Source organism: Carlito syrichta, unplaced genomic scaffold (genome assembly GCF_000164805.1).
Source record: "Carlito syrichta isolate Samal-C Ts95f unplaced genomic scaffold, Tarsius_syrichta-2.0.1 Scaffold315360, whole genome shotgun sequence".
Classification (NCBI taxonomy): Eukaryota; Metazoa; Chordata; class Mammalia; order Primates; family Tarsiidae; genus Carlito; species Carlito syrichta.
Window position 1 is genome coordinate 133,826 of NW_007259456.1, and position 14,989 is coordinate 148,814.

The 14,989-nt window shown below is 52.3% G+C and overlaps 1 protein-coding gene across 1 annotated transcript in view; it reads right to left on the minus strand.

The window, feature by feature from the left end:
- The window catches only part of ITPK1 (inositol-tetrakisphosphate 1-kinase), a 65,116-nt gene that overhangs the window by 10,559 nt on the left and 39,568 nt on the right, over nucleotides 1–14,989 (minus strand). The window contains exons 4-7 of the mRNA XM_021706227.1: nucleotides 9,989–10,087; nucleotides 9,389–9,429; nucleotides 5,613–5,778; nucleotides 229–296 (exon numbers count right to left, since the gene is read on the minus strand). Of these exons, the coding sequence (XP_021561902.1) occupies nucleotides 229–296; nucleotides 5,613–5,778; nucleotides 9,389–9,429; nucleotides 9,989–10,087 (374 nt within the window). The remainder of the gene's footprint in view (nucleotides 1–228; nucleotides 297–5,612; nucleotides 5,779–9,388; nucleotides 9,430–9,988; nucleotides 10,088–14,989) is intronic.

Consider the following 14,989-nt stretch of genomic DNA (forward strand, 5'->3'; position numbering starts at 1 on the left):
GTGAACTCCACCCATGCCCAGGTACATGCCTCACCTCCCAGGTACTGGGCACAAGTGAGGGCTATTGGCACAGGGCACAGGGCCCAGGGCATGTGGAGGAGAAGGGGTCTAGGAATCCCTCTGGGCCCTGGTATGGGGCAGAGGTCTCCCTACCCTGCCCTGCTGGAACGCTCGGCCAGGGGCTCCGAGGCCAATAGCACCCTCAAGGGCCACGGAGGAGGGATGTACCTCAGTCAGGACTGATGACGACTCCGGCTTTGACACATTATGGCTGTTGAAGAAGATGGACTCACGATCTGAAAGTGAAGGACAAGAAGGACCAGTCAGACCCCACGGCCAGGGACGTGATGCCAGTGCCCATACCAGGGGACAGCATCACCCCAGGCTTTCACCACGTGGCCTGGCTAGCAGGTCCTGAGCCCCAGTGGGTGGGTGCTCCACCCAAAGAATGGATGGGTATTCCCATCCTGGGGATGGACACATGTTTCTGTCTTAAGGATGGACATGCGTTCTGTCCTGAGGATGAACAGATGCTCCTGTCCAAGGATGGACAGGCATTTCTGCCCTGAGGATGGAAGGGCACCCCCACCCCAAGGATGGATGTGTGCCTACCCAGGGCCTCCGTTCCACCTTCTCCTTACATATGGAAATGATTGGCCTCCCGGACCCACCTGTACTACATGTCACAGTGTCACACCTGGTTCTCCTAATACCCAAGGCCCATTCCCAAGTGTATCTGGGCTACATCACCCAAGGGTACTGAGGGAGGAGCTGAGTGACCACACACCGCACACCCAAAGGTCAGAGGTCATAGACTGAGAGGCCGGGTAAAACGATCCGCCAACGTCTTCGAATCTAGTGCTCCCAACCCCTCCCAGCCATGGGCTCTCTTAGGGAACACAAAACAGAAACACAAATGGGCTGCCACTGACACGTGAGCTCTTAAATACAAAGGACTCTGCTGTTTCCAAATAACTGAGGGAAAAAAATAGAAGATCAGAACACAAGCTTCCATAGGATCCATCCAAGAAAGCATAAAGAATAATCTGTTTGGCACTGGAAGCTGGCACAACCCTCTGCCCCATGATTCCGGCTCCAGCCTGTCTCCTGCCACACCCATTCCCCTAGGGCCACTGGGGACCTGGAGAGGCAGACCAATCCCAAGAACACTGAAAGTGTAAGTAGATAGAGCGTTGATCCATCCCAGAGTAGAAATGTCCTTGAACCATAAGCCAAGGTCACTCTGAGGAGACATCAGCCAGTGGGTTAGAAACATGTTCTCAAGCACTAGGAAGCGCAAGCATGTGACACCATGAGCCCCAGCCAAGGTCTGGCAAAGGCTGTCACCATCCCATGACTCCCCAAGACTGGCATGGGACTGGCTGGAGCCACGACTCCCCCGGTGGCCCCAGGAGCCCCTCCTTGAGTCCTTGCAGGGTAGGGTGTTGTGGTTCGTGTCTCCGGGATGCAGACTGAGTGATGCTGCTGCGTGCCAGGGGCCAGGCCAATGGGGCACCTGCTCTGGTCGCTAGTGACATTCATCAGCTCAGGACTCAAGGTGCGGCACCACTCGATGAGGAAGTACTCAGGGGGAGAATGAGCAGGTGGTGCTGGGATGTAACTGGCATCCTTCCCACTAGTAGGCACAGTGGCCCACAGCTGCCCTGCTGCACCTGAGAGTCCTGCTGCTGCTCGGACCAGAGCCAGTTCAGATGGGGGGCACAAGAGACGGTCCTAGGGAGAGGCCCAGGGAGAATAAACACCCTGCGAGACAGGTGCTAAGCAGCCCCACCGAACTTCACTCTCAGGCGCTGACAGACAAGGAGAGGGAGTCACTGAGGACAGCAGGGCGCAGAGCCTGTGGCCAGAGGCGGGGGCCGAGCAGGGTGGGCACTCTGGCCTTCCACAGGTCCTGCCCACCTTCTTTTCCTGTAGCCCAGCCTGGCCCAGCCCCTGAGCTCAGGGCACCATCCCATGTGGACCCCTGCGGGTCTCTAAGAGCAATGGCAGAGCAGCAGGAGGCCTGGAGGGAGCAGGAACCACCAAGAGCAGGCAGATATGACAAAGTTCAGGAGGCTAGGAGGTCTGTAGGACCTGCGAGGGTAACTCATGGATGCCGGGCTGGGACCAGGAAGGGCCATAGGTGGGCCAGGGAGTGGGGTGAGGAAGAAGGCATGCAAAGGGGCTGGCCAGGGAGGAGGCCACATGAGATGTCCTCAGCTCCACTCTGAGTACAGCCTGCACAGAGGTCCAAGGGAGTGGGAGCAGCCTCCAGCTGCTGCCTGTCACCCAGGAATCTATAGGAGGCTGTACCCAGCTCTGAGACACCAGCTTTCCAACTGACCTGGTCAAGCCATTGCTCCCGGAGCTCAGTGCGAGGCCCTTGTTCATGGTAGCGCCCTAGACTGGGGCCACACAGTCTGTTCCCAGATTAGTCCCAAGAAACCTGTAACAGGTGGAGAACCACCACCGATGTTCCGCACGGGAGGGAATGCAAGGGAGGAGCAGTGTGTGTCCTTGTTCTCAGTTTACGGAGAGAAAAACAGGTTTAAAAGGAGAATAAACTCTATGATTAGCTCCCAAATACCCCAGCCACTCAGCAGCACAGCTGTGAGCCATGGACCCGCTGCCTCCAGCTTCATTTGCTCCAGCTCACGTCTCTTGCAGAGGTGGGAGGTGGGGACAGGCATGTCCCAGTCGTAGATGGTGCTGCCAAACAAGCAGCACCTCTGCAGAGGCCACTGGCTCCCCTTGCCCGGTGATTCCTAGGACCCCTTCCCTTCCCCTGGGGTCCTTGTCTCAGGCATCAGGGGAGGGTGGGGTGGGGGAAGCTGCTATCCATTTAACCCCTGGTTGGACCCCAGGTGGCGGGGCTGCTATCCATCTCCTGGATATCCATCTCCTGGACCCTGGGGAGAGCGGGCTGCTATTCATCTAGCCCCTGGCTAGACCCCAGGAGGTGGGGCTACTACCTAGACTCTGGCTAGACACTGGCACCTTGCATAGGGCGAGGCAGTGGCAGGTTCAATGAATGCTGAGTCACCATTGATATGATTAGCCCTCAAATATCCCAGCTATTTTGCAGCACAATTGTGAGCCACAACCATGCTGTCTTTAGTCACATTTACTCCATCTCACATCTCTCCTGGGAGGTGGGGACAGGCACGTCCCATCTCTGTAAATGGCTTCAGCATGGAGATCAGCAAACGAAAGCCCGCAGGCCAGCCATGGCATTTGAAAATAAAGTTTATTGAAACACAGCCGACCCATCACTTACACGCCACCTGCAGCTGCTTTTGTGCTTCAATGGCAGCATTAAATACTGTAACAGAGCTGGAAACAATTATGCTCTAGCCTTTGCAGAGAAGTCTGCTAACCCTGCTGTGTGTGTGCCCCGGGGGCCCAAGTGCCATGCGCGCAGGTAAAGGGAAAAGAGACATGAACTCACCATGCAGGAAGGGGGAGCAGGGAGTCCTGCCCTTCTCTACCCTGGCACAAGTGGAGGATGGGAACACTCCCCAGGAACATGAGCCACGGGCAGAAACGCTGATGCTCCTGCGGCCAGCACAAGCCGCAGCCTGACTTCAGCTCCAGCCAGAGCATCTGCAGGGCACCTTGGCCACGAGACACAACTGACTCTAGACATGCTAACATACACAAAACCAGAGAGTACCCAAAAAGTGAGGCACCTGCAGGGGAGTCCAGATCTGCATTCCTGCCTTCATCCCAGGTCCAGAAAATCCTGCTCAAGGAGCCCCCTCACCCCACCCCATGCATGGACAAGGAAACATGGGGACCTGACGCACTGGGCCACAGGAGCCAGAAAGCTGGGACAGGGTGCTGGAAATAAGCCAAATCCCAGGCCCTCTCTCAACAGGCCCAGTTTCAAGGGCTGCTGTTGCATTTGCTTCTTATCTGGAAGGAGAACACGTGTGAAAAGTTCATAGCCCACACTGGTTCCCACCATGGTGCCCCAGAGACAGGAACACAGAAGCAGCCTTGGGGTGGTCTCAGGCAACAGGATACCAGACATGGCTCTTTAGCCCATGCGCCTCCCTATGACTCGGCCTTGGTCTGTGTGAGAGGAGACACAGGCAAGGATCCTTACCAAAGATAGGCAGGAACTGTACTCTCACTCAATGGCCCCAGCACCAAGACAGAAATGGGCGCAACATTGTGTAACCAGGAGAAAAAGGAAAAAACAAAATCCAACCACACACTTCTGTGTGGATACACAAGGAGACCTGATGTTATATAAGCTTCTTTTAGAGATGGTGTGATTTGAGTAAAAAAAGAAAAAGAAAGGAGTTGATATAAGATATCCCTGCCTTCCACTTCAAGTATTTCCCATAGACTTAGATCATTAGTGCTTTTTTGAAATCAGGAAAATAACAGGACTTTTAGAAATGGCAGCCTCGCCTGACTCATTACTTGGAAGAATGCCGCTTGCTGTAAAGTCACATATGATTCCAGGTTCTTCCATCATCCTGGTGGGTGGGACTGGGACCAGCGTCAGGACGGGGATGTCCCGAAACTTGGAAATGCAGCCTTGGGTGGAGAACCCTGTCCAGAGGGAAGGCAGCAGTGCTCTGGAGGGGATGGACACGTACACATCCATTAACAGAAAGGCAAGGCACCGGGAAGAAGAGTTGAGGGGTGACAAGGATGCCGAGCTGCCTTCAGGAAGGGCTGCGCGGTATAGGTGGGAGCAGTCCTAGGAAGGGGGATTCCAAGAGACACATCTGTCTGCTCAGCTGGAGGGGAGGCAGCACAGGAGTTCTGGAAAGCTGTGTGGACTTCAAGACAGTGCTGCTCCAAAGGCTCCCAGAACCCACCTCAGAGGTGCCTTCAGAAGCTGAGAAGGCACTCTCCAGAGTAGCCCCAGTGCCAGCAAATCCTTAGCTTAGTGTAAGTTTTTGGAATGGTCAAGGTTCATGGTGTCAGGCCTGGAGGGAGGTGAGCGGCTCTGAAAGGAACACCCCTTGGTGTGGGAGGGTCCTGGGATGCTCCCCAGAGGGCTGTGGCTCAGGATCCATAACAGCAGCACCAGATAAGGAACATCCACATGACACCTGAGGGACACCAAGGATCACCATCCTGAGAGGGAAGTGTGATGGGCATCCCCCAGCCACTCCTGACCTGCCACAGCTGTGGCTAGGAGGTCCTTGAGATCCATCAGCTATTCAAAGGGCATGCTGCCTGAGCAGAAAGCACTGGTGTCATGCGACCATGAGGACACAGGATGGGCACAGGGAAGGCTGGAGAGGGAAGGGGCACTTTGGTCTCCCCTCCCTTCCCTGAAAGGTCATCAACATCTAGTTGGCCATGCAAATTCCACCATATTACTGTGCAGGTCCCCAGGAAGCATCTTGGGGAAAGAGAACTTCTGGAAGCTTCCTGGAGTCTGTAGTGGTTCAGGTGACAGAGTCCCTCCAGCGGGCTGGGAAAATAGGAACCTCCCAGTTCTCCAGGACTGCCTCATCATCCGGTAGACAACTTTACACTTTTGGATCACCTCTTCCACCCAAGAGAACACAGGGTCGCTGGGAGAGCACACAACCCAGCTGGGCCCGGGGTGTGGCACAGCCCACGATGGTGTGAGGAGTGGTTACCTGATGTGCCCGCAGAGAAGTTCTTGAGTGAGGGACGCTGGACCACGGTGTAGGACTCGCCAACCACAAATACCTTGTACAGGACAGCGTTGTGGTTGATGAAATTCTGGACCACGCAGGGTGGCCGTATTGCATTCAGGCCCTCCTGGTTGAACACGATAGCCATCTGGGGAGACAGGGGCCAAAGGCTCTGTCAGAGTCTTCTGACACAGGAGCACGTCAGCATCCAGGACTCTTCCAACAAGGCCCACCCGTGGCCCTGTGGTCTGAGGACACCACAAGAAAAGTCTCAAGCCAAAGTGAGTAGAGTGGGCCTCAAGAACACCCGGGGTCAGTTCACTTCTGCTGCAGGGTTTGGGAACCTGCATCCATTCAGCCTGCCACGGAGGGTTGAGCTGGGTATGCAGTACACAACTCCCAAGAGCGCTATTCACCAAGTGGTACAAGAACAGGATCCCACATTGTGTGCTACTCATTCCTTATGACATCCTAAAGGATCCTTCAAAAAGACTCGGGGGGAGGGGGTAGCAGAAAGCATAAGATGGAGGCTCAGGAGTCCGGAAATCTTGGGTCAAAACTGGTACTATGGCAAGGGCCTTCTCCAGTTGAGAGCCATGGCAAGCAGGGTTGTCCTCATCCCCATGTAGCACCTCTGAGGTGGGTATATGACGCTTTTATAGATGAGGAAACGGAGGCCCTGAGAAGTTCAGTGACCTGCTAGAAAGTGAACAAGCCCAGGATGGAATCATGTCAACCCAACCTGGTCCTTCCACATGGAGCCCCAACAGGAACATGCCTTTGTGTTCCTGGCCCCAGCTCCTTGAGAACAAAGGTCTCTGCAGGAGGATCTGACAGGGGGCTGAGGGAGGAGGGCAGAGGGGCAGCTGCAAAAAGCCTCTCAGTTCCAGCTGAGGCCAAGCTGAGGCCCGCTGGGGCCTGCTCTTGGGATGACGAGATGGAGGGGTGGGCCCTTGGCCAACTCTATCCAGGGTCATAGCTAAACCCTCACCTGGATGCCGGGAAGAGCTACCAGGTGCCTGGGCTGCTGAGCAGGATGACAGTACCTGGACAGCTGGCGCCTGCAGTGGCTGACAGCCGTCATGGTGACTGCCAAGGAAAGCCAGTCCTGTGTGCCTCGAGTGCAGCTGGACGGGACACAGGAGAGACCTGGGCAACATGAGACATACACTGCATGTGTGGGGGTGGGGCAGTGAATGTCTCCTTGGCCTCTGGCAAGAATGCAAGAAGCTTGCACAGAGGATGGGAAAGAACGTGGCGCCTCTGGAGCCCAGGATACCTGCTTGGAGCTCAGGCTGGCATTCAAACTGTTCGCACTCTGCTCTCCTCATCTGTGAAGTCATGGCTTTGGCAGGCTTTTATCTAAGCAGGGGTTTTTATTTTTTAAAAAAAGGGAGATTCCACCATGGAGCAAACAAGTATGCATGGACTGGCTCAACCACAAAACAAAGCTGAGCAGCTTTGTGGGTATAGCTGGGAAGCAGAGCGGTGGCAGTCCCATGCAGGCTTGCTGAGCTAGGGGCTGGGCAATACAGGGGTTGGGTGTGGGCAGCCTGGGATGTGGCCAACACCCATCAGTTGTGAGATGCTGTCCACCCTCACGGCATGTGACAACATGCACCCCTAAGATCTTTGTGTCCTGTGGAAGTCACTCTTGCCAGAGTCCTGCCACACACACACCACCCCCGGAGTCTCGAAGTGCACAGACTGGTGTCCACACTTCACAGGCAGTAAACCAGGGAGCACCTTGTGCAGGGGCGAGGGGCGAGGGTGCCCACATGTACATCTTAGAGCCAGACAGCTGGAATGGTGACAATAGCCTCTCCAAGGGTGCTGACCCCACATGTAGGGATGAGACTCCCCGAGGCCTATCAGGGGACTCCTGAAGGGCTCACCTGGACCTGAAGTCATATGCTCCTGCAAAGGCCCAGCATGCCCCAGGCAGGCCCCACAGCAGCCACACAGCAACTCCCAACTCTTACAACACTAATGTGGGCAGGCTTGCCTAGAGTCACACAAAAGGCCACATGTAGCACCAGAGCTGGGGCCAGGTGTGTGGAACTCAAGTGCCCTGCAAGTCACAGAAGTACTCTCTCCCTGGGCTGACCAGCTCTGATCCAATCCCAGGTCTGTGGGACTTGCCCCTTGCAACTCACAGAAGTACTCTCTCTCCAGGCTGACCAGCTCTGATCCAATCCGAGGTGTGGCACTTGCCCTGTGCAACTCACAGAAGCACTCTCTCCCAGGGCTGACCTGCTCTGATCCAATCTCAGGTGTGTGGGACTGGTGGCGAGGGAGGGGGTGTGGAGAGGCAGGCCAGGGCTGGGCAGTGTGGGTGCTGGGAAGACAATGCTGCTGTCTGAGCCTTCCTGCTTCTCCCTGATCTAGCCACAGAGCACACCCTGGAGGGTCCCAGGCAGCCCACGGACGGGAATGCCAGCACCGCAAAACTCCAGAGGCTCCTTACCCTGGAGACAACTGGCCTTGCAGCAGGTAATGCCCTAGATGGGCTGTGCCCACATTCCTTCCACAGACAGGCCTGTGGTGGGTTCCATGGACACACTTCTCTGTGAACACATGCCAGGGAGGAAGAACACAACTAGGCCCACCAAAGGACACTGCTGGGAGTCTTCCACATGGTCATGGCTCACGGGGAACGTTTCTGACATTCAGGCTTTCTCCATGGGGCCCACAGGATCAGGCTTTCTCCATGGGGCCCACTGAGACCAGATGGTCCTGGGCTAGGCTGTGCTGAGACAATGACCCAGGTCTGGGAGCACGAGGCCTCATGCAGCCATCTAGTGTTCTCGCCCTGGGAGACTCACACGCTTGCTGTCTCTCCCTGGGGACTCTGTCTCCTCACTGGTCCAGGACTAACCTCTTTGCATCTGTCTCTCTGGCCTCAAGGTGAGGCTGGAAACATCTTCAGAGCAAGTCATGAACAATGGTGGCAAATCAAGGTGTTCCACCTATGCTCCCTAGCCCCCTCAACTTAGCAGAGCTTGTGGGTAGTGGCAGAAGCTTCTGGGGCTGACGACCCTCACCTGGGCCTGCCACAAATGGCCCTTAGTGGTGATGACACAGATGAGCAAAAGGACAGAAGGCAGGGGTGGGCCAAACTAGAGTATGTCCCCACAGGCTCCATCAGGGACTAACATATCTCTCAAAGTTCACACAACCAAGTCTGCTGATAGTTCACAGAGGTGATGAGGTTGGACCAAGGCTGGAGGACAGGCCCTCACACAGGATCAGTGCCTGCATGAGAAGAGACCAGGGAGTTAGCTCTTCTTTCTGCCTCCGCACAAAGAGGTTGTATTAGGACCAGTGAGGAGATGGTCATCTACAAGCCAGAGAGAGAGCCCTCACCAGAAACTAACCCTGCTGGCACCTCGATCTGGGCCTTTCAGCCTCCAGAATGTGTATAAGCCACCCAGTGTACAGTGCTTTGTTATGGCTGCCCAAGCTGACTAAGGCAAGCTCCAAAGGAGGCAGGTAGGTCTAGTACATCTTCCTGGCCTTGGAGACAGCACAGGAATGGGGGTAAAGTTGAAGACCACACAAAGTCACAGAACTTCTGCTTGATTCCTTTGGCACCCAGGGAATGGAAGGAGACTGCCTGCCAGGAAGCCGGGACCAACAGCAGGATCGGGCAGTGACAGTGTGGAGCTCAGCATCCAGCACCCAGCAGGGTCCCATAAGGCATAGTGAGCTCAAGGATGGGGGTAGAGGAGTAGACAGCCAAGTCTTCTTTCACTCACCTCATGAGAGTTGGTGCCGTGAGCCACTCTGGTTTTGCAAACTATGGTGAGAAAGAGAAAAGGAGAGAGATTAGTGAGGCCATTCACCCATGAGGCCCAGCCTGGCAGACACAGTGGTCTTGGCACCTCTGGAAAGGAGTCCTCAGGACCCCTGCAGCACATGGTAGGATGAGGCAGGTGGGAGGGCGGGACTCACTGACTCTGAGCGCCTGGTCTTTGTACTCAAGGTGATGTGGACAGATGCCTCCAGGCCAGAGATCACCTCAGGCCAGCTCCACAGGACCACATCCATGGTGTGGGGGCGGGGGGACCCAGCACCACACCTTCCTCAGTAGCCAAGGCCTGTGTCCAGCCTCATGTGAACTGAACCCCAGAGGGGACTGTCAATTCCATACCTCCTACCCTGGTGGCCCACAGCACAGCCCCTGCCTGTGGAGCTTGTGGTACATGCAGGGGCCTGTCAACCCCACCACCTGCCAGTGGCCCACAGTGTGGCCCCTATCTGTGGAGCGTATGGTGCCTACTGGGGACTGTCAGCCCCACCCCACCCCCACAGTGGTCCATAGCATGGCCCCTGCCCGGGAAGCATATGGTACATACTGAACGGGAAAGCCAGGCCATTCTGCTCCAGAAGCCTCACGGTGTCGTCCCCACACAGGCTTGTGAGCTCCATGAAGGGTGGTGAGCAGATTCTGTCATCTAGGGCACAGAGAAGTCCAGTCAGCACGTTCTGCAATGGCCCAGCCCAGGACACCCTCAATGTCCCTGTGCCCCTGGCCCGACTGTCCCCAAACTCTGCAGTCCCGTGTGCTCATGTATGTGAACAACAACCACGGCATATCCTTTAATTACATTTTCCAGTGATATTTCTATAACTACAAAACTCATGTGTGGTGACTGTGAAATCTTAAGAGCACAGAAGAGTAAAAAAATACACGTGTTCACAGATATTACCAATTACTACCACCTCAGCTTTTCTTTTGGGCATGTGGACATCCACAGGGTGCTTCACAAGACACCACTTTGTAACCTAAATTTTAACTTAAAAAACTGTGACCACTGTTCTGGTTTGATCCTTTGTCCATCTCATGTATCTGCTTAACATCAATCGCAGGAACACCACAGTCTAGTAGTGTACTGAGGGCTTTGTAGACGTCACCCTCTACGGTTCAAAAAATGAGGTCAGAGAGATGAAGGATTTGCCCAAAGTGACACAGGCCTCCCTTGAGTGGACTCAGTCTTGTCCCCGTCTACTACATAATGCAGATAATCACGAGGCACTCCCAGTGCAGCTCTGCCAAGCCGTGCACCCAACTCTCCTGCCACCACACCCCAGCCAGGCCCTGCCCTGGTCCTGCCAATACCTCCTCGCCTGTCACACCACACCCCGGCATTTGAAGACCCAGGCTCTGGCAGGGGCTACCCTCTCCGGCATCCAGTGGATTCTACTGGTGAGTCTGCATTTTGGGAAGCTGAGCTGCTTGTTCGGCATGGCGCTCTGTGCCAGGCACTGAGTGAGGGTGAAACCAGTTTTTGTGGGATAACAAAACATGTTCTGAATCCCTCCACTGACGGTGAAATTACTGGCTTGTTATTACTGCCTTTTATCACAGCCCCTTCCCTGATAAGGCCACAGGCTCACCAGGAGGTGGGACCACCTTCTGTTTCTGGGCACAGGGGCTGGGAGGGCTGAGCGTTAGTGGGGTGGGGGGGCTGCCACCCACATACTTGGACACCAAGCCAAAAGTAAACAAGCACGGCAGCTCGTCCCAAGAGTCTACAGCTACCTGGCAGGCTAGAAGATGAGTACACGACACCAAGAAAGAACAGCCCCGTTTATCTCATAAGAACAAATGCCAAGAATTACACAGGGTACAATAAAAGCATTTTTTAATCTCCCTTACCCCCCACCCTAATTCCAAACAGGCATGAGACCTGAGGGGTTGCAGTTTCTTTGGGGTCCCAGGAGGTTGGTCTAGAGCCCGCATGTGCCGTGCCCTGGCGGTCAGTGTGGCAAGTCCTCTTGCAGGCCTATCCCATCCCCAATGCACCCTGGTGGTGTCTGCACATACAGCGGAGGCCCCAGGGTCACATAGTGGCACAGCCAGGAGAGGAGCCAAGCTTACATGGTAGCCCAGGAGTGGGAGGTCAGGAGAGTCGAGGTAGGTGGCAGGACTGGCACAGGTCCTAGTACTCAGCATTAAACTGTTACTCATAAGGCTCCATCTCTACACCCCACCCAGAGGCAGGGCCCAGGGAGGAATGCTGGGGAGGCTGGTCACCCATCCACGGCTATGAGCAAAGAAGCAGTCTGAGCAAAAGGCTCCCTGCAGCAAACATACAGCCCCTACAGCCTGGTCCATGGGTGTGATGCTCCCTAGAGCACACTGAAAGTCTCTGTAGTAAGTGCTTGAGATGGCCCATGTATGGTGGCTGACTCTTGGCTCAGTCCCCTCCCAGGAGGACTCAGAGGCTGCTGGGGTCAAACTGGCCACCTCCTGCAAGAACGGCCAGACTCCCACTGCCTGAATTTTCAGAGAAGGTGGATCAGTCTGGCTTTCAGATTTCAAGGCCCCCTCAACTGGCCCCCCGACCCCAGCCCATCCAAACTCTATATAATACCAGCACTGACAGCCAACATCTCAAGAAACTGCACTTGTTCTGTGCATAGCTACACAGTAACTCACGTACCCTCATAAGCACCCAAGGGTAAAGCACTGCTGTCACCATCCTCTTATAGATGAAGGCACTGGGCCACAGAGGTGGCATGCACTGCATAGAGTTCCACGGCTGGGGTCTCCCACCTGGGCAGTCTGACTCCCACATCCCTGCTGTTGACCACGGCTGTCCTAATAGAAAAGAGACCCACTGAGGTCCCTGGCTGCTCTGCTTTCTGGGAAACCTCAAAACAATAGTGTCAACATACAGAAATCAACCAAGGCAACATACCATATTTAAAGGACAAAAACTACATGACTGTCTCAATAGATGCAGAAAAAGCATTTGACAAAAGCTAATGCTCTTTCATGGTAAAAAAAACATTCAACACATTAGGAATACAAGAGAATTTCCTCAACCTCATAAAGGAATCTACAAAAATCCACACTTGAAGATGATAACATAACCAGTGAAGGCTAGATACTTCCCCTAAGATCAGGAACAAGATAAAGATATCTGTTCTTGCCTCTTCTTTTTAGCATTGTATTAGAGGTTCCAGCCAAGGACATCAGGTAAGAAAAGCAAGATGAAAAGCATCCAATTGGAACGGAAGAAGTAAAACTATCTCTATTTGCAGATAACAGAATCTTATATAGGAAATTCTAAGGAATCCACACAGAAGTCCCCCCAAAACTATTAGATCTAATCATGACATTAAGAAAACAATTCCACTTATAAAAACATCAAAAAGGATAAAATACTTAGGAATAAATTTAGCAAACATGTGCAACACTTAAAACACTGAAAACTATAAAATGTCACTGAAAGAAATGAAAGATTTCAATAAATGGAAAAATACACTATGTTCATGAACAGGTGATTTCATATTGTAAGCTGGCAGTATTCCCAAACTGACCTATAGACCTGTAACTCCAGCCTTCTTCTTGCAGGAATTGACAAGGTGATCCTAAAATTCTTAGGGAAATGCAAGGGACCCAGAATAGCCAAAACACCTTGAAAAGAAAGAACAAATTTAAAGGACTGATACTTCCTGATTTCAAAACTTACTACTACAAAGATACAGTGATTGAGACAATGTGGTATCAGTGTAAGGACAGACATAAAGATAAATGGAATAGAATCGAGAATCCAGAAAGTAATGCACACATCTATACTCAGTTGATTTTCTACAAGGGTCACAAGACAGTCTAAGAGGGGAAAGGATATTCTTTTCAACAAATGATGCTAGAGCAACTGGATAATCACACGCCAAAGAATAAAAATGGACCCCTACACCACACATCATATATAAAATTAACTCAAAATTGATCATGATCTGATTATAAGAGCTAAATCTACAAAACTCTTAGATGAAACAGGTGGGTATCTTCATGACATTGGATTAGACAATGACTTCTTATATATGACACAAAAAGCAAAAGCAACCAAAGTAAAAATAGATTAAATAGGACATCATCAAAATTAAACACGTCTGTGCTTCAAAGGGCACACTATAAAGAAAGTAAAAAGACAACTGACAGAACAGAAGAAATATCTGCACATCATATATTGGATAAGGGTCTAGTATCCAAATTATATAAAGCATTGTTAACAGTTAGATGATAATAATAATAATAATAATAATAATAAAACTTTTAAAAAATGGCCAGAGAAGATGGGTGTAGTGGTCTGCAATCAGTACTTTGGGAAGCCAAGGTGGGAGGATTGCTTGAGCCCAGGAGTCTGAGACCAGCCCAGGCAACATATAGCGAGACCTTGTATCTAAAAAAAATTTTTTTAAAGTTAGCAAGGTGTGGTGATATGTGCCTATAGTACCAGCTACGTAGGAAGCTGAGGCAGGAAGGTCACCTGAGCCCAGCAAGTCGAGGCTGTGGTGAGCCATAATCATGCCACTGTACTCCAGCCTGGGGGAGAGTGAGACCCTGACTCAAAAAAAGGGGGGAGGGGCAAAGGATGTGAATAGATGGCTCTCAAAGTAGGACACAAAAAGTACATAAGTAGCTCAGCATCACCAGTCAGCAGGGAACTGCAATTAAAGCCATGATGAGATATCATTTCACACCTACTAGCAGGATGATCATAAAAATACAGAACAAGTGCTCTTGAGGATGTGGAAAAATTCAAACCCTCACACATTGCTGGTGTGAATGTAAAACGGTGCAGCAATGTAGGAACGAACTGGTAGGGTCTCAAACAGTTAAACACAGAGTGCCACCATGTGACCCAGCAACTGAACTCCTTAAGTCCAAGAGAATAGAAACTCACACCCACAAAAGCCTGTCTATGAGTACAGTGGCACTATTCATTGTAGTCAAAAAGTGGCAAGAGCCCAGAAGTCTACCAACTGAGGAAGAGACAAAATGTGGTATATCTACAAGGGAATAATATTAGGCAGCCATAAAAAGGAATAAAGTACCGATACGTGCTACAACACAAACCTTGAAAACACCACGCTAAGCAGAAGTAGCCAGCCACAAAAGACCACACATCATGAGATTCCGTTGATCTGAAATGTCCAGAACAGGCAAATCCAGAGATAAAAAGAGGATTAGTGGTAGATGGGCTGGGGGAAGGAGGGAACAGGAAGTGACAGCAAATAGGTACATTTGTTTTGAGGTAACAAAAATGTGGTAGAGTTAGTGGTGTTCATTGTGCATCTTTGTGAACATACTAAAGAATACGGAACTGTATGTTCACTTAGAAAAGGTGTAAGAATGTGTCAATAAAAAAAACAAGGAAAAAAACCCAGCGGCAACCACTGCCATCCACCAAGTGCTTGCTCTTGTCACGACACTGGGCTAAGAAAGTCCATGTCTCCTTCAGTCCTCCCTGACAACCTATCCTCCCTGGTCTGTTGGGTCCAAAGTGAAGTGAGAGTAGGAATGAGAGGAACCCAGATCCTCCCAGAGGTATCTGGAGTCC